This window comes from Gymnogyps californianus, chromosome 1, assembly GCF_018139145.2.
Source record: "Gymnogyps californianus isolate 813 chromosome 1, ASM1813914v2, whole genome shotgun sequence".
Lineage (NCBI taxonomy): Eukaryota > Metazoa > Chordata > Aves > Accipitriformes > Cathartidae > Gymnogyps > Gymnogyps californianus.
Genome location: NC_059471.1, coordinates 87188772 through 87209261, shown reverse-complemented (window position 1 = coordinate 87209261; position 20490 = coordinate 87188772). Strand labels below are relative to the sequence as shown.

The window sequence follows — 20490 nt, the reverse complement described above, 5'->3', positions numbered from 1 at the left end:
ATTCTTCTAATGGTACAAATATTACACTGGATCCAGAATTCTATACAAACGTTAATACATGATTTGTCATCCATATCGACTTGAATATAGGATTACTGAAAATGGGCTACAGAAAGGCCACTCTTCTGTACAATTGTGCAAAATCTGCAAAACATTTGCAATCCAAATGCAATAAAATAACAAGAAAGAGAGAGATAAAGAGGAGGAGAAAAAGAAAGACAGAAAGAGAGAAAGGGGAGAAAGAGAGGAAAAGGGGGAGAGAAAGAGAGAGGAATAAAAAGAAAGAAAGAATGAGAGAGAAAATAAACCTGTCCATTCTTTCCTTCATCCCTTCATGGATATAACTGCCGGGAAATATCAGAGCTCATAAAGTGTAAAGTACATTCACTGAGCTGTACAGGCAATAGTTGAAAGTTGGTGAAGAGTACAACTCGCTGTAAAAAGTATAAAGGAGGCTTTTCCCTTTCACATGAGCATTATTAAATCATGTCGTGAGTCCTAACTTATGCAGCAAAATACTGAAAAGCAGCAGAAATATTTTGTCATGCTCTGACCACTTTTCAAAAACAAGCCCATAAAAAGTAAATACGTGATTTAAGATTTCCCTCCCACTTCCCTCTTCCAGGTATGTGCCTCACTCTAAGGAGCTATTTCTACTTATATTCACTGGGTTGTCTCCAGCACATCTCAAATCTCACGGAAGTTTAAAACATTTTAATTGGCTTGTGAACTCCACAGAACCCAGAGACATCCCTTCCCCTTCAAAAGCAAACCAGAGGCTTTTTTACTCCTCTGTTATTTTTCAGGTTCTGTGCTCAGCTCTGCTCCCATCACACATTTTCCCTGCATACAATACGGCCAAATTTCACAGCTCAGAAAACACATAGGAGACTACTTGAAAAATCCTATTCATTCCTTTTCTATTGTGGGAATTTTCAAAGCCTCTCAGATTCCGAGCATTTCGTTGGGAACCTTTTCCACTGCTGCTTTTATGGGCAAGACAAACACCGCTATCAAGGATGTTCAAAGTCTACATTTTCTCTTTTGCAAAATCTGCACATTATACTGATACCTTCAGTACAAAAGCAGCATAAATGACAGTACCATGACGAATTTTTTTAAAAATCAACCAAATGTGATTAAGAGACAAATAACACATAATTTGGTCTTAATTAGAATACAAACTAGCATCCCTTTGCACTGATGGTAAACCTTAGCAACAGGCTTTAAAAAAATACAAGGAAATAATTAGTCATTTCTGTCTGCTGATTTTCACCCTTTTGTGTGTTTGACAAAACTGAAACACAACCACCACATCACACTTTTTCCCTGTTATTTAAGAAAACTCCTAGAGTTTCTCATTAAATATAAAAATTAGTTTTCTCCCACCACCAAAATAGTACCTGCACTCCAAAAATGCAATGCAATACTGGAATTATATAATATAAAATATCATTGTAAAAGTGACCTTTGATAACAAAACCTTTAGCTTGTAGAACTTCCTGCATGAAGGCCACAGTCTTCCAAAAATGCCTTTAAATACTTTTCTTTAATAGCTAAAGATCATGTTCCTTATTTCACAGAAGGTAAACACAAGCGGAGCGTCGGTAGCGTATAAAATATACAAATCCTCATTAAAGATGTGGTATCATTGACCACTGAAGGTTTACTTCACACAGCTGAGTAACATTAAAATATAATTTACTAGAGCTCCCACATATTGATATAAAAACTACTTTATGCACTTAAGTAAAGGGCTGGAGTGTAGCAAATGGACAAAAAGAGAGACCTTTATACATGCGTTTCAATGTAAGAGTGAGTGTGTGCTAAGGAGGCTATAAGTGCATCAACCTCAGATGAGCCATTAACAGAGTCCCTCGGGGTGCTGCTTTGATAGATGTCCATGAAGAGATCAAGGTACATTTGTTTCCACTCTTGAAAGTCTCTAGACGTCAAAGCTGGATTATCCAGAACTTTATCTATAATGGCTACTTCTCCTTCCCTGGCCTGTGAGAGAAAAGGAACAAGCAAAGAGTCAAATGTGAGTGATGAGTCACTGGCAAAATCAATCGCATGGGTGGAAGGAGAGAACAGGGGGAGCAAACGCAAGCCACAGAGCCCCTAAAAGCAGAGGGACTACCTGACTGCTACACGACCTCTTGCAAACAGGAGCCCTTCCTACAGGGCACCACACATCACCCTGCGGGGCTAGGGCTTCCCTCGCCTTGTCCAGCATCCTCAGAAACACTCCCTATTCCCCCTCCTCACCCCTTGTTCAGCTCAAGAAAAAGCAAGCCCTGTACTGTTTACTATTAGCTGCTTGCATTTCTCAAGATGGGTTTCACACGACGAAGTGCCATCTGTTTACCCTTCTTGATCAGCATAAGAAATACTGCGTGGGTGCGTGGCATGCAGACAGATGGCCTCCCGCCCGCAGCAGAGCTAAGCCTTTTTTACCAGGCTTGTCATGGGGACATCTGAGCGCTACATTGCAAAGGCTTGTGCAAGGACCCCCATGTTAATGATAACTCATCTTCATTAAAGATCCAGTGTATGCAATGGGCTGGCTGGCTGCAACCTCTTCCTACCACTGCAGTGGCAAAGAGAAGGCAGAAACAGCTAAAATCTAACATAGCTGCTGGTACCTCCTTACCCATCATCGAGGCAGGGGATGTGGCTGTATCATAATCACTGGCCGGTGATTAGTTTATCGAGAGATGACAGGGAGTCGGTACGGATCAGAGTAAGCTTCTGATAAACATGTAGCCACTCGCAGTTGTTGCAAGCGGTGGAAGCTGGATGCAACAGACATAAGCCTTGGAAACACAGCTAACACACAGGTTTCCACCACTGCTCCTCTGTGTAGGAATGGTATGGTCACCAGCAATCTCCCCTCTATCCTCCCTGCCAGACGGGTTTCACAGTCCTCATTGCTAACTCACATTTTCCATGTCCATACTACTAGTATGTTAAATCTTTCTGGGGAGCATGTTAAAGGGAAATATTAAGCTGTGTCAGCCCACATTGATGGGAGAGGATCAGAAGGGTCAGAGATGTCACCCATAAGCAGTAGGTGGAAAGGTATTTTTCATGCTTTGCAAACAGCAGCTAATTAACACTATCTGCTAGAATACTCATTTTCAGAAATGGAGGTGCAAGCTGAGAATGACCAGTGGAAATTAAACCCTGGGAACTCTTGATTACCATTTCTCTGCTTGAACTACCATAACCTGCTTCTCGCAGATTGTGGCTGGTACCCACACCTCTGCATTACCAGCCAGGTAGCTCATACTCGCTGGCAGGAGAACGGTTTTGTGTTCTGTCACAGGAAAAAGAGCAGAAGGGTCTTTCGTTAAGGACTTAGGTGATGGGACAGAGAGCCTATGGACAACAAGAGCTAGAAGCAATTTGAAGGGCTGTCTCAGGCTACTATTAATTTGGATAAATTCAAGGAGAGTTCAGAACACCAACTCCAACAGGCCAGTGCAATTGGCTGCATTCAGGAAGGAGAAATCAAAGAAACTGATAAAAAGAAAGAATAACTGATTAACAGCAGTAGCTACCGGTAGATACGACTACCAGTAGTATGGCAGAGGTGGACCTCTGGGCTATAATGGAGCTAGAAACTTGTCATGAGTTACCATGATGCCATTGCAAAACAGGCACGTGTCACTCTACGCTGTTGTTCTACGCAAGAATTATTGCGGCAATTATCTGTCTTTGGTACTTGCGGCCGTTGTGTTTTCAATTATTGGTGTCATGTACTTTAAGAATGATTTATACTAATCAAGGTCCAAACAAGAATGGTGACAGGTTTAGAAAATATGGCTCATGGACAGAGAATGAACAAATTGTGTTTGCTTGGTCCAAAAGAAAGAAGTCCCAGAGAAGCACGAAAACGGGCATCCACCGGGTCAAGAGGCTGCGCTGTTTTTGGAATTCCCTGGAGGAAAGCAATTCCAAACAAAAGTTTGTAGGAAGCCGTTGGCGTAATGTAGCTCAGGTATCAATAAATGCTAACAAGAAAGACAACTAAGCAAGCTGCTGATACGGAATGACAGTTTTGGTATGAATGATCCCGCCACGGTGCAAAAGCACAGATACAGTGTGAACCTCCTGCCACCCTGACATGTCTGAGAGTACTGTGATTTTGTTTCAGTTTCTCACGCTTGTAGAAGTCATGTGTATCTTGACTTTTCCTGCCAGCCTCCAATTCTGTAAAGACTCATCTATCCAGATAATACTACAAGTAGTAGTTGCCTTCAATGAGATGATACAGTGCAGAAAGTTAAGCATGCGTAAGATTTTTTCAGGATGGGAGCCCCACAGCATGAAAATAATATTGCTTAAATGCTTCTCTAGGTGATGGAAAACTAAATTAATTGATGTTGATAAAGCCCTCTTTGATGAAAGCTGTTACAAAGTCCACAGTACAATTATCTAGTGACTTAAAATGTGGTAATTTAATATAGTTAACAGGGTCCCTGGGGAAATCCAGCATATTGTTTGCCGAAATCTCTATCAGGATAGAATTGAAAGTGCTGTAACAAACAAAGAAGCTGACAGGGAGGCTAAATGAGCTGTGGTACATTTAGAATAACCATAAAAATCTTCAAATCTATCATTAGCACTATCTATTTATTTAATCAATCCTACTGATTAAATACAATGATCCTATCAGCTTATGCAAAAAGCAAGCACACAGTTTCCTCCTGGACAAGCTCAGCAATCAGAAAATAATCAAGTGTTGTAAAAGGTACTGTTCCCTTCTGAAAGGCTGGCTTTGCTTAACGTTAGACTTCAGCAATTAGAGAGTGAATGCGTTTTGGTAAACGAAAAAGTTCAGGGACAAAAAAGGGATTAAGGTCTCCTCTGGTAATTTGGTGTCAAATTCTGTTAAACTAGCTAGAGGAGGAGCAGCTGACTGAGATTTTATCTGCGCAAAAATAAAAACCGATCCTCTCACTTCGACCGCTCTCCCAAGGCACATTTTTCTCTGCTTTGCGAACAGCGTTTCCCCATGTCTCCCTTGCTTGTTTCGCACTAGGTTCAGCCTGGACTCCAGCTGCGCACAATTAATCTCCAAATACAACGCAGTCCGATCCAACCCTGGGGCAGGATTTTTCCTCCCTCTTTTATCTCACCTTTAAAGTGCTTTTCAGAATTCGCAGCTGGTGCAGTTTTTCATTGACTACTGGATCACTACATCTCTTTATAAAAGATTTCTTATACTCCAGCTTAGTGGAAACCCGGTGTTCTCCTAAAGGAGACAGGCTGGCCTGCTCCAAGGCTCTGTACAAATCTTGCAAGGAGTGTGCCGTTTTTTCCTCTATAGTTTCAACTGTAATGAGAAAAAGGGGAAAAAAAAAAAGAGGAGGAAAAAATAGAGGAACAACATATCATTAACATGATTATACGAAGATCTATCAAAAACCTTCACAAAACATTTAACTAGACCATAAGGAGAATATTTCACACCTGCTAAGTTCCAGAAAAAAGCGCTGCGATTGTAACTGCTCCTTTGTGCTATTGCCTTCAGGAGAAAGGGAAAAAAACTTTCAAGAATGTAAAGTCTTGACCCGCACAGAAAGAAGAAAAAAAAGAGAAATAGTGCAAGGTGTAGTAATACTACAGTGACATACTGTCAGAAATCACATCTCTAGTATTGCAGTTAAATACGCTGGTGACTTTGTTATTACAAGGAAAGGAAGCCCTGGAAGCATCCTGCTGAGGAAGATGATTAGGGATCGGATCTTGGCCCGAGAGCACTGGTACGGCACTCAAGATTATGTTTATGATGGTGGCCTTGGAATGACATGTCATCTTCCTTCCTAGAAAAGTCCACTTCTTTTTGTCTCTGACACTCAAGAGTGTTGTTCAATAGTCAGTAATGCTGTTACTTGTGGTGTTTTTTTACTCTACTATTAACTGAAGGTTCAGCAGCAGACTACAGACTGGACCTAAGAGCTCATTCATGACAGCCTACCTAGCAGCGCAGCAAACCAAACCAGAGCTGTTTGCATTATAGGTTTATTTATTTATTTATTATAGGTTTTAAAATATTTGTTCTAACTAGCACCGGGAGCATTCTAAAGGAAAAAATAAGAAAGAAAGATTTTGCTTCTCTAAAAACAAAATCAAGCAAAGAGTGGGGATGAAATGTTACTCTGAAATGCGCATTTGAAATGCTACATTTAGAAAGCATCAAAACATTTCAACTTCTCACACACCGTTTCCCCCAGAAGAAACTGTTTGATGACTCCGTACAACCTTGGGAAGTGCCAGCGAAGTGCCAGGATGTGCTGAGTGGTGACCAGGAGAAGCCAGGGCAGCCCTGGGGGAGCACCCAGCCAGCGGGGCAGGCAGCTCCGTCCCTGCTGCCCCTCGCACATCGACACCCCTGTACGTGCAACAGCCGGCCACCGCCTGCGCACAGCCTCCCGGTTGTCTCCAGAGACCTCGGGACCCTCCCACCCAGTCTTGGCTTTCATAGTGGTGTATGTCTTCCTGGCCCAACGTGCCCGTGTCCTCAGGATGCTTTCATGAAAGCTCCTGTAGGAAGCCTACAGCTGTTTGGTTTCAAGCATTACTTTTATCCTGTGACTGACCCTGCACCAAGACATAGCCGTCTCCACTGGCTGAAAGTTCAGCACATGCTAAAGTACCCAGAAGGAGTGAATCTCAGTCTCCTCAGGTGTTCAGAGGGTTTTTTATCGAGCACCAAGAGGGAGGACAGCTAGTGTTTAGAAGTGATATTTCTCGCCCACCAGGAGCTACCCGAGGCAACCTCCCATTCAAGCCCCTACCATGCAGCGTGGCAACTACTCACCTCAGGCTCAAGCAAGAACTCCAGAGACCCAAATCTCCACATCCCATCACAAAAAGTGTTTGCATTTGTATAGAACTTTACACAATCAAAGAATTTTGCGGTCAGCAACTAATCTAGCTATATCTCTCATCAGTTTATTCCTTTGTCCTTTTTAGGGGGTAGCTGTTTTTAAAGCACTCATTTTTTTTTAAGATATATGGAAGTGAAGAAGGGTTTGAGGCTTTTTATTGATGGAAGTGCTATGGGTCTGCACAGAGCTCCCTAAATCCTCGCATTGTGTGCTACCCTGCTTGGAGAGCTGGGTTCATCACTGTAAGGGGCAGCCAGGACTTAAAGAAAAACAGAAATGAGATGCATTTCTCTTGTCAATTTCTTTCTTATTAAAACATCTAATGTGTTAAAGGGCAAAACATTCAGCAGCTGAATACTTAAAGATTGGTTAAAATCCCCCGCAGTCTTGATTTTTATGCTTTCTTAAAAAGTCCATGCAGCAACGAGATCAGATGCTTGGGATCTCTCCATCAGTTCATATCGCTGAACACTGAAGTCCACCAGTCTGACAGCTGGGGAATGGGAGTGATTTGCTAAAGGGCAAAGGGAAAAAAACCACCTCGATCTGACACGGGAGTATTTTACATCTGTTTCTCTCCTTCTCTTATCCCTTGTCATGCAAGGCAAAAAAGATCTTTCCTCGGGTCTCTTTTCCCCAGCAGCATTGCCACACTGTACCCTCAGGGGATTAGTACAGGGACATTCTGCTGTAGAAGCAAGCCAGTGCCTTGACTCCATGTCATCTGAATTTACTTTGCTAGGGTGATCTAGAGCCTGGACCAGCAACTGGCCACCATGTCCAGGCTTGCCATTGAAAACCTATGGCTTTCTGAAACATGAAAGGTCCCCACCATGGAGAAGAACAACGTTTGGGTTCAACCCCGAGGTTCAATCCTGAATGACAGGTGCCTTTAATGAACCTGGAAGGCAGCAAACGCCAGGCTCATGGGCTTGAGCTGCCCTCCCTCCCCACGCTGCTGGCCTGGTGGTCTGCACGGCTGGTGCTCCTCAGGGCTCACCTCCTCGGGCAGGCAGCCGCTGCTCAGCGTGGGCCTCAGAGGGACTGTGGACAGGGGATTTCTACCCTTGCCCCAAATGGGAACAGCTCTGAGGCTGCATGGGAAGAGGTGCAGGACTACAGGGACACGATGCAGGCAGGGTTAGGCAGCAGAGCTCTGACAGCAGGTCTTTGAAACGCATCGGCACACCACCTCCACCTGGCTGGGACTGCCTCCCCTAGCTCTGTCACTGCCTCAGTGCTGTAGCTATGAGCGGCGTGTAGAAGAGGGGCCGGGATTTGCTATAAAGGAAAGAGCAGGGAAGAAAAACAGCAGGTCCCTTTCCTTAAATGTCTTGCTGCTGCTGAGGCTGGGGAAGCTCAAACAGGGCAAGACGCCGCCTTGTTCCACCCACGGCGGGGGGAGAGGGCAGCGGGTGTCATGCTAACACATCCCAAGCCCTTAATATTTTCCAGAGAAACACTGAAGGTGGTGGTACTGCTGCTCTCAATGGCTCTCAGTAGGTGGGAATGAGATTATACACGAATCTCCCCTCCCTCACCCTTCTGCTAAAGGCTTTGATTGATTTACTGTAGGTGTTGGTGAAACCCTTGGCACCATAAAGCTTCTGAGGTACTTGATTAGATATACAGCTGAGCTTAAAACACATTTTCTTTTTTTAAATCGGTGGATTTGTATGCGAGTCATGCTATTACAGCAGGGCTATCTCCTTAAGGAAGAATAAGGCCTCAGGTAATGCTTTGTTTAAGTAGAAAATGTGGCCTAATGGGATTTGCAGATGACCTCGGAACAGCAGCCAATGCAGCAGGTTGTTTTTCACCCTCACTTGGCTGCTGAGTCACGGGTTGCATCTCGCCTGTTTCTCTGAATACAGTCAGGTAGCTGTTTCCACGTACTGCTAAAAAGGAGGGTCTCTTCTCTGCAGCAATAATTTTGTCCCCTGCCCCACCCAAGCCTGAACAACTCTAACTCTGGAGCAGAAATAAAGCTGCATAAACACTGCAGCACACAGGATCTAAATTCAGAACCGTATCTTCCAAATACAAGAATACACAGGTACTAAATTTTGTAACAATGAAGCTGCTGCTGTGTCTTCAAGTGAATGCAAAGCCATTTGCATTAAATTCAGGAGATAAAGAATACATCAGTCTAGTAAATGGCATGTTATTATTTTTCATTATTCTGCTTTCCACAAGGAAGAGTTTCTGAACTTTTTGTACTTTGCCCTCGCTTCTTAAAATGCAGTAAATATTTGTATCTACTTTTACATTTCTCAGGAGAGAGAGCTGGGGATTGTGGCTGGGTGGGTGAAACTCTAAGAGGTCAGGAATGGTTTGGGTTGTCGGCATTCAGGAAAAACTGGCGGGATTTCTTACACTGTGCTGTCATTTGTTGTAGAAAAGAGCATGCCCTGAGCTCCATGATGTACTAAGTGTAACCACCTCCTGGCTATTCATCTTTCCATTATTTCCCTCTTATAAACCAAGATCCTAAGAGCAATAAATAAGATCATCAGGCACTTGAGTGAAAAGTGACCAGGGAGAAACAGTTAACATTGGTATTTACATGGATCAAGAGACAATCAGTCTGTGTAAACTGATGATTGAGGAAGATGGTACTGAATTAGGGCCATGCAGAAGGTCACCGTTGCAACCCAGCCAGCTAACACATTGCTCTCTGGACACAGAGAATCTCTAGGCACACATTTCTCATAAATCTACTCTAAACATATGGAATAACCTCTAGTAATTTTCAGTGGAGGTTCCTGAGCTTCTGTGATTCACTTTCCCTGTAAAAGCTCAAGCCACCAAAAGCTTGCATGGTTTTCCTCTTTCAGTGAGGTACCACAGGAACCAGTGATTGCACCTGGGGCTATGAGTGCACATAACTGCCCATGCAAGGATAGTACAACAGTTAATCATAAATTTTGTCACCTACTGTGCTGACAAGGTCAGATTTTTCAAGGGTTGAAGCTCTCCTTTGAGGCCCCTTTGTGCTTTGCCAGTGCCTCCTAACACCACGCAGGCTCATCCCGTTGTCTTTAGACTTCTTGTCCTGGCTGATGGACACTGCTGCCGCCCTGATGGCATTCTCCGTTTTCCCGCTGTCCTCTTTGCTGTTTGCTACCTTTACAGCTTAGTGACGCACTTTCCTTCGCTGTGCAACTCCTCTCATGCACGCCCACTCCTCTACTTGCAATTAGCCCTGCATTTGAGCAAAATTACCACCCTCTGCAAATCCCGAGAAAGCCAAGCTGCTGCAAAGTCTGACAGAGAGTGAACAAGGCACAGTCACACTGAAATCCCCTGGCTCCACTGAAATTTAAACTCCCATTTTCATTCCTTTTGGTGAGCTCACTCTCTCTGGCAGAGGAACCAGCTCAGCTCAGCTTTCTCAGGATCTTAAGGAGGCAATTTTGTTAGAATACATCACTAATTAAGTTATTAAACAGCTGCCATATGTTATTTCCCCCCTACAAATCCCGAAGATTTGCTTCCAGTTTGAGAGTTACACCTTTCTGCTTCACCTTTTGCACGGGGGAGGCATCTACTTGAAGCCTCCCAGAGACTTTCTGCGGGTGTCAGAAAGCACCAAAACAGAAAGCATCCCTGGCCTCTGGGAAATGGTCTCAAGCTAGATAAAACAGGCTCTGATGCAGAAATCTCTGGGTTGTTTTTTTTGTTTTCTTTGCCTTCTTGACCCTGATGCGTCTATGTTGGGAACACAGAAGCTTGTCTGCCACAAGCTAACTAATAAGTGATTGATATAACCCCAGGACCAACGAAGCGTTTTGTAATCTTCCTATGCCACAGCATGTTGGCTGTGCCACGTCTAACTAACAGGTCTGTCAAAACCCACCCGGTCCTGCAACAGTTTCACTGGTAGGTAGTGCAGGAGACAGATGTCTGCTGATCCCTCGGGGAGGGGAGGCCTCCCACGGCAAGCTCTCGAGCCCCAGCTCAGGCTATTCGTCGGCCCAAGTGTGCTAACAGGCAGGCAGGGGCAGGGGACGTAACGCGGTCACAGGGTCCAACAGCCTGGCTGGGGTTGTAAACCCCGGGGGATAGTTAGGAGAAAGACAGAAGGGATCTCCGCATATTTAAGGTGAAAAAGCAGAAGGATGGAAGGAGAGTGGACGTGGGTTTTAGCTGTGTTGGAGGGGAGAGCAGAGAAGAAATCCTCCAAAGAAGTAGTTGTTGGTTTCTCAGTGCAAGGCTTAAATCCATCTTTGCTGCTGTTCAGGTTAATCATTACAGTCCAAACTGCACAAGAGGGAGACATATCCAAATGCTTATGATGCAAAGAACCAGGAATTATAGCCATTTTTAAAATTATTTGGATGGATGGCAGGCAGACTAAGCTAGGTATTTCCTTTCCCCCCAGACTACAAGCTAAAAGGAATGAAATGGTGAAATCAATGACAGGTTTACAAGGAGATGGTGTCTGCACAGCTGTGTGCTGCGTATGAGGTCACCCCTGCACAGGTATGGGGGGAGCCACGGCGACATGGAAAGTCAGCTCCTGGTAGGAAAATGCCACAAGTCACATCCCTGATTACTGAGAAAAGGAAGAAGCAACACAGTGTTTAAGCCTGGCATGGTACAGCAGGCAGGTGGTGCAATAAGATGCAGTTCAGGTCTACATGGAAGCCAGGTGCTAATCTTCTGCTCTGGGTAATATAGAGCAGATTTCCCTGTTAAAGCACAAATAGAAACCTGTGTCATCACCTACGCCACATTAAAATCAAGGCCTGACTGGGCACGTGGGTATGCCTGTGCATATATATATATATATATGTATGCCTATACATATACACGTATATATTAATGCTTTCCACGAGTGGAGAAAATTTTAAGCAAGCTGAAGAAAAGCTGGGGCTTCTTGTGCAGTGCCTGGCCTTTGCAACCCTTCTCTCTGTTATTCCTTCCCTTTGCCTGCCCTTTTCTGATTTGTGTAATCCTCCATCCTTTCTGGCCCCGCGTACCTGAAAGTGCAGGATTTTTCACAAAGTCTTGAGTCAAGGAAAGGAGGAGCAGTATTTAAAAACAAGCTTTGATCCATGTGTTTGGTGAAACATTAGTGGCTGGAGGATCAGAGAACAAGTATTAAATTTGCATTTTATACCATCCTTTCCTCTAAAGCGGAAGTAGTTTTGCATTACCAGGATAGTTGTACACGGTTTCTATTCTCTCCTATTATGTAAACCTGCAGGCAAAAAAGATAGTCCCTAGAGAGGGTGTTCACTGAAAGCACCAACACAACAGAGCTCTGCAATATGCTGGAGTTTGCCACCCAATGGTATGAGGCTGCCTCTCCTCTCACATGCATAAGCATAAATTGGTTTCTTGAAATAAAGTGAACTGTGCAGGCAAGTGGAAAACTCATCTCCCATAGGACAGATTTCCAAAGGTATTTATTTCAGGCATTTTCCACTACAACCAAGTTCAATCAGAAGCAGTTAGGTACCATAACCACTTTTAAAAGATCTAACCCTAGCCTTTGTAAGGCCTGAGAGATGCTAAACCTTTGCTGTGGCACCAAAGGTCTAATTCTTTTTGTGAACTATTTATGACACCAGTGGTTTTCTTTTTGGATCAGTAGATCCCTGTGAATCTCTTCCTCTGAGGTCACCTTTCTGGTGATATTTGAATGACAAGCTGCCTACACCTTGTCACGGCCTTGTGAGCCACCACTGCCTCGCAGACTGCAGTTTGTGAGCTGGCAGGCTGAAGCATGTTCAATGTCCGGGCTTCATGGGACACTTGATCTGGTCTTACTAGAAGTCTCACACCCACGTCAGTCACTTCTCATCAGCTTTCCGCGCAACTGGAATTGCTTATTAAAAACAGCCGACACTAAGCTCAGCATTCGAAAAAAATTGATCCTCAAGGTTTCTCCCTGCAGACCTGCATTGTTGTGCTGACAGTAACATCTAGGCATTTTCAACATCCACTTAGCAACGAAGTACAGGTGCCAGCAAATGGGCTAATATGTTAGTGAGAAGGGAAAACACAGACAGAGGGAATAATTAGCTCACTTTGTTCATGCTGCCTCTTGACAGCTCTTACACACCTCGAATGAGCATCAGGAGAAGCTCCTCATTTGCTCCCAGCCCTGCTGTTTCATGGGGTTATATTGGTGGGCTGTGATTTCAGAGAGGGCATAAGAATGAAGATGAAGTAACTCCAAAGCTTCCCAAAGTAACAGGGAACTCTGATCAGTGGCAGAACTTTTTGGCAGCAGTGTCATAATTGCATCCTTTGGTATTTGGACACGGTACTCTACTCATTAAGTTGCCTATGAAGGCATCAGTTTAACCTTCATCTGCTGAACAGATTTTAGTGACTCTTTGGGAGAATTTTAACACGATGAAATAGGATATCCTGACATTTTTCTGTGCCACATATTGATATAAGTGCTGTTTAATTTTACCACAAGCTACCAATGTCGAAGTGAAATAAACAGAGCAATTACATTTTGATGGTACGCTTCCCCTCAGTCCCCGCAGTTCAGAAACAATGAAAAACTTCTCGTATTTATGAGGTAAGCCAAGAGCCGAAGCAAACTGGGTAAATTGCTGTACGTCTGGGGATGCTGTGACTTTTAAACAGGACGAGGAGGTCCCTACGGATACATCTCGCAAGCAATATATGGAAGCAATTACTCCTTCAGGAAAATATTTTTTCACAAACCTAAGCTGTTAGAGCACACGAAGTTGTGAAAGGGTAAGTGACAAAGGATATGGACTCAGTGACATTACTCACCAGTCAGAATCAAGCCACAGTCACGCTTGCACAACAGCAATGCCTGCCAAGGTTTACGGGCTTGATACCTGAAAGCAAGCCTGAACGGAAGGGGTATGTATTCCTGGTGAGCAACACCCACCAAGAAAATGAACTCTACTTCAGGCTACATCCCAAGTTTGCTTATTTATGTGAGAACGTAACACCGAGAGTGAAATTTTCAGAAGCACTTGCATCACATAGGAATTGCAATCGTACTTTCAACATGAAAGAAACATGGCAAATTAGTGTGGGCGGGGGCCACATTAATTTAATAGCCGTCTCAGTTACCTCTGTAATGCACTGCGGTCTGTTGGGGAAGCACCTCCCGAGGCATTTATGAAAGGGGCCTGAAATACTTCTGAAAACTTTATCCCAGAAGATGTCATATTTATTCAGATATTCAGATTTATTATTGGATTTATAATTGCACATGTTATGATAGCTGCAATGATTAGACTCCAGACTAATTAATCCGCACCCTGATTTACATGTTATTTATGTAGGGCACGACACTGCCAAATATTAAGCACCCCCTGTCAGCTGCTGAATGCTCATGACATCACCACGGTCTGTAAGCACCGCACAGAGTTCAAAGTACCTTTGAGAACAAAAGCTATTACTATGATGAGAGAAATGCAATACCATGAGGTTTTTCTAGACATTACTCATGTCATCAGATGTCATAATGAACTTGTGAACACGTATGCACCTTAACATAAAGCTCTCTCTCAAAACTGGCACGAGAGTCGTCACAGAAGAAAGGTCCATTCCCCATCCATTGGGCAGAATGTGTTTGCACACAAAAGAAACAAGAGAAAGGAAATGAACATCAGCCCTGACAGACAATGGTTACGCAAAGGCAAAACTGAAAATTTGCTGGCTTATTTCCTTTATTAAGCCCAAAATAACACCTTTAAAAAATCCTGACTTCATGAATAAATCAAATGCCTTCATTAAAGAAACATTTACTGCCATTTTCTATACTTTATTTTAAGGCATACAGAAAAATATTTAACAAATGTGTATGCAATTAAATGCCGGGGACTGCTAATTACAGCCCTTCTGAATGCCTCTGCAAAACAAAGAGACTCAATACAATATGTTAGAAAGGGTGGGGAAAAGAAAGAGAGGAAGCTGAAGACGATCTAATTCATATTAGCGCAGATATATGCTGGCCTTTGGCTGTGAGCAGCAAATAAGCCATCAGCGTAACCCCAAATGGCAGCCAAAGGACATTTTAGAGTCACATCTTTGCTTCTGCTTCTCTAATTCATTTCCAAAACATTTCACCTCTAACTAATTATGGAATTTAATGACAGAATGTAAAGGACTGGCTGGGGTTGCAGGCCATTCCAACAAGGCTTTAATGACATATCCTTCAGGTTGCAGAATCTTTATGTACTTCGAAGTGATTTATCAGCCCTGGCAGAGGCAGGTACTTCAAAGGCAACCTTATATAAAAAATAAATTCTGCCTTTGCCAAGCGTTGGAAAGAGCACTAAATTAAATTTAAAAATCAATTCCTACAGACAAGAGAGTCATAAAAACTCAGTGGGTTTGTCTATTTGGCCAACAGGCAAAAATTTATGACAGTACAGTTTTGTAATCAATAATAGCAATACAGTGTATGTTTTTGATTGGATAAAATTAAAGATGCCAAAACAACATTGCTAAATATTTAGGCTGATTTGTGACAGTCCCATTGAGCAGAAACACAAAACATGCATTTTGATGAATTTCCAACTAGTTTATGTCATACTATACTTTTTATTTTTCAAAAAAGAATATTAAAACTATTATAAGCTTTGTCACCTGCTGTAAGGCAGAATGATGTAATTTTATTCACTGCACATTTCCTGTTTGTGAGGCAAAAAAGCGTAATTTACTTCTTTATAAAAGGGAAATATATATAACTATATATATATAATTTTATTGGTATTAACATAATGCAATACCATACATTGAGCAAACAGAAAGAAAACATTTCAAAATACATTTTTTTAAAAGTATCTCCCCATAAGATAGTATGAAATATCAAGTAATTAGCATTAACATTATTACAATACACCCTTAGCCAAATATATTAAGGAAAATCCACATTCTAACCACAGAGATAGAGGCAAACATCAACCCATAGGGGACCCAGAACATAATGATAAATACAATATCTGAATCTACTTTGAGTGACATCCAGACAAATACTGGCCCCAAAACAGCCCTCTGGAGTCTGGGTGTTATACAGAGAAAACTTTGTGCCTGCTTGGCCAGGCAGCATCACTCACATGTTTAAGTCCTAGAAGATAAAGAGGAACTGAAGAGTTTATCTGCAGAGTCTAATAAATCTCAGCGTGAGGTATCTTCTCCGTCATCATCCAAACGAGTGCCAGTGTACCCTCTGGTAATTCATTACAAATCATTAGATAAATGGAAGTCTCCGAAAGGTCTGTACATACCTCCACTTGACAGAATACACTTAGTTTAGCATGACACAGTAAGGTGACTTCCTTCACTAATGTGAAGCACGCTTAAAAGACACGACTCTGTCTGGTTGGCCTGAATGGGTTCACTGGAGTTCAGTACAAGCAACAGGATTTTACGGTTACCATGGCTGAATCCCTCTTTAATTCCTCGAGGTCTGCAGAACAAAACTGAGTGACATCAAAGCCCTTCCCCTGCCAAGACCCTCTTCCCCTTCCGTTCTCCCATGCCGGGGGCAGTATTTTCTGCAAATGTGCTCCATGTAGACTGGATCTGACTTTGTGCCTAGTCCCATTGTGGAAAGGGTGCATTCTTCAAAAGACTGGCCATGCCCTTTGACACCTTCCTGGAGGCCTCATATCCAGGCATGTGGTTGTCTATGCTTTAACAGGTCTGTTCTCTGTTATAAACATCAAAGTTATTCAAGAAGAACTGACTTTCTGAACGGAGGCCATTAGGTCGCTTGCAAGAGGCTGAAGTTGAGTCTCCGTCGTGCCAATTCTCTAATGATAAGTTTATCAACCTTTGAGTCCAATCGGTTCAGTGCCAAGAGAAGTGGATCCCATTTGACATGGAGAGGTGCTATCAACTCTCGCAGTGTATTAGCCTAATATGATAAAGCAGTGATACAATATGTTGAAAGAACTGTGATGTGCCATTATTTCCATATCATATTAGTATATTAGAAATACTATCATGCAAACAAGAGCAAATAGCAAATCTGGCATACAGTGGCAGCACTACAGAGCTTTTCTAATCTGCATGCAGCTATGCTCGTGAGGACAGAGACATGGCACTGTTCTGCTATTACACCTTGCTCCATTAAAATATCCATCCCTGATGCAAAAGAGGTATTTAGGGCAGAAAGTTATATATTCTCTCTTTGTGGATATGCTTTAAAAAAGAAAAAAGAAAACAGAACAAAGACCAATTAAAAAAAACCCCACAAATAAAACAAGAGAACAATACACATCCTAACCAACTTGGGTTGGTTTCCTCCATGTTGAAGAGACATTAGCTCATTTGGAAGCACTGGAAAAGGGTCACATGAATGAGGAGAAAGGAAGCAAATAATGTGCCCCAAATCCACCAAACGTGCTACAAACACAGAAAAATATCCTGTTGGCAACTTATGCATGAAATAGAAAAAGAGGTGGCACAACACAATCTGGCTCCTTTCATTATCCTAGCTGACAATCCAGCATTGTGCAACGTTGGGTGAATGATAAGACACAGAGCTAGGAAATCATGTGATTTTGAAACCACACTGACATTACATACATCCAAAAGCTAGGGCTTGAGAACTCGAGAATCTTTGTGGACCTGTGTTAGCAAAGAAAAGAGAAAGAGAGAGGTGGAATAAACAGTATACAGCTAAGTTGTTTACTTAGAGTTTCTGTGTGGATATGCAGTCTCTGCATATAGGGCAGTTTCAAAAGCCCAGCTGCTCTCAGTACATACCCTATTCTATTGCCTACTACACTATTTGTAATAAAAAATGAAACTCCATGGATCTTGAAATCCATTGTGGTTTTAGATCCCAGATATGAAAAGCTGTGGGATGTTTTGTTGTTTTAAAAAACACTTCGGGAAAGAGTTCAACTGTGCAGAATATAAAGATGTACAAATTAAACCCAATTTAACTGGCGAGACTTGTTTAACCCTTGTTAAAGAGATTCTTTTTTTTTTTTTTTCAAAAGACAGGATGAAAAAGGAAGGAAAATATCAAGCATTGCCATTTTTACTCTTGAGCATATCACAAAAGGTCTGGAAAGCAGAAAAGAAATGTTGTCTCAGTGACAGAAGGCACAAGGTGGAAAGAATCCCAGATGGAAACATCGGTGCCATTTACTCCACCCACGGCAGCAACTGGAAAATGAGTTTCCAGAAAGGCAGAGGGTGAGCAATGCTATATGGAACTCAAACAGAGTTCAGCCTCTCCTCCACTGCTGAGATTTCCCGGGGACTCTGCGTCAACAGGGAGAGAAGGAAGAAGAAGGGAGAGGAAAACAGTTTATATAACTAAATCCTAAGTATAGCAGTTGAGAGAAACTTTTACATAACTTATTGTTTAAAATAAGGAACATTTCATTCTACAACCAAAATGAAAAAAAAAAACCCCAAACACAACCCCCAAAACCAAAACCCAAACCCCTGACAAACAAAAGGCCAAACCAGCACATTTCAGGACTCACGGGGTTGAGGAAAGGGAGACTTCAGTAGACTGCAAAAGGGAATGTTTTTCACATTTCATCCTGTTTTATACTACAAACAGTCACAGCATTTAAAATAAGAGTCTTGGATTTGTTTTGAAAAAGGCACTAAGTGAAAGAGGATACTGGTGCCTCATACGTATCACTTTTGCAGCTTCAGGAGATCCTGTTGTCTCATGGATGTTCATATAATTTCATCTCTAAAAATTCAGGAAGTTTGGTTTCAAAGGTCAGGCTTTGGTGAAAGAAAATTCCCTTTTCATGAAACAAGGTGGCTACAAAATAAAGGAAGGTTATTGAAATTAAGGCAAGGGTGTTACCTAGTGGATGTCTGTATCCAGCTCTTCCACATGCCCTACCGAGGCTGGCTGGGACATGTCCTCCGTGTCTATGGAAGAACTGTGCTACCTTCAACAGATGGTGGGACAGGACTTTTTTTATGTACCTAAAATCCAACTAAATTTTGCATTAGAAGATGACTATTTCTGAAAAAAAACTGCTAATAAGACACGCTTTTGAAAAGGCTATTCAGTAATATTGCTAAGGTCGTTATAGGCTATCATCAAACACTGGCAATTCTTCACTGTCCCAGTTTGGATTAGTCACAATGTGCATGAACAGCCTTTCATTAGGACCTCTTAAGATAAGTGGTAGCATACACTGTCCTATTTATCTGAAGGTGAATATAATTAACAGGCACTTGGGGGGCTTTTCTAAATAGATTTTCTCATTATTTTACTGTATCACTCTTACTGATAGTAACTAACTGTACAGTATTTCCTATTAGTGTAGATGCACATTAAGAGTTTAGAAATTCTGCTTTTTGGTAGTAAAATTATTTTTCCTAACACATTTTTCTTTCTGTATCACTAGCATTAGCAAAACAATTTATGTAAAAAAACTCCAGCATATGGTTCCCTTTCTAGATAAGGTTTTTGTATTTTGTTTTAAAGGAGAACAAATACAAATAACAAAAAACAAGTAACGTGCTTTTGGATGGATAATTATCGACACTACAACTTACGAAACTCATGAGACTTGCAAACATTTTGAAAAATAAACCAACTGCCATTCACATACAAAAATGAATGCGACCCTATGAAAATAATGAAGTGAGCTTACTGCATTTATCAACCAAATTATGTTTGTATTACGAGAAGAGCTTTACGGCAAATAACTTCCCCAAAGAGGTTACAGAAACAAAACTGCCTGCTATAAATCTCCGGCTATTTCTTCAGCTAATGTGGTCACGTAAGATGTGAGGAATTTTATGTCCGAGCAAACCTGTAGCAGTGGGAGGTACTTTACCCATCGAAAATGGCGGAGACAGAATGCATCAGGGCTGGGACCAACCCGTCAAGCAAGAGCAAAGGGACGCTCTGCAGGCCTTTCCAGGCATGCCACCATGTCTCAAAACCCAATAAAAATATAAGCAAAGGGGAGGAGAAAGTTCTCACCTGAGAGAAATGTTTGAGAGTCACAATCAATAAGGTCTCAAAATGGCTCTCACACAAGAAGTCCTATGTAAGGAAAGGGGCACGGAAAGTGAATCAACTATTTCTTTTTCTCTTTGAGACCTATTTATCAATAATGAAGGCACACCAGCAGTCACTAATGAGAGGTAATTTAAGTTAGGGTTTTCACTTTGATGTGTTTTTTAATAAAATGCGTAACATTTTACCACTGCCACTTGAGAGTACACTTTCTTACGAATGTTCACATTATATATTTTGCCTAAACAGACTACAAGATGCCTGATTATTAAATGGTATGTTTACGGTAAATTTGCTTTTCAGAGAAGCGTTAGGTTGAATAATAGCAGGTTAACAAACTTACTTTTGAAATACGTACTGAAGTTTTAGGAAAGGAAATTTCAGACTTCCCATCTATAGTGACAACCAGTAAAACTGTAACTGCCTTTTGAATCTCTATCCTTTCCTTCATTTGTATCCTATTTTGTGTACGTATTTCTACATCTGTCTCTATATTCATGAGAGTTACAGAAGAACTTTGACTAGAAGCTCTTACATATTATCTAGTCCAATAATGAAGCATGTCTAGTTATGTATATTCCCCTAAAGGTAAATACTACGTGTGAATAATCAGGCTCTGAA

At 42.0% G+C, this 20490-nt stretch overlaps 1 protein-coding gene across 4 annotated transcripts in view; it reads right to left on the bottom strand.

Moving 5' to 3' along the window:
• Nucleotides 1-1791: 1791 nt before the first annotated feature.
• Nucleotides 1792-20490, bottom strand: part of CNKSR2 (connector enhancer of kinase suppressor of Ras 2) — a 221156-nt gene continuing 202457 nt past the window's right edge. For all 4 annotated transcript variants that reach the window (XM_050894846.1, XM_050894853.1, XM_050894859.1 and 1 more), the window contains 2 exons: nucleotides 5145-5341; nucleotides 1792-2007 (listed from right to left, as the gene is read on the bottom strand). In XM_050894846.1, the coding sequence (XP_050750803.1) occupies nucleotides 1792-2007; nucleotides 5145-5341 (413 nt within the window). The remainder of the gene's footprint in view (nucleotides 2008-5144; nucleotides 5342-20490) is intronic.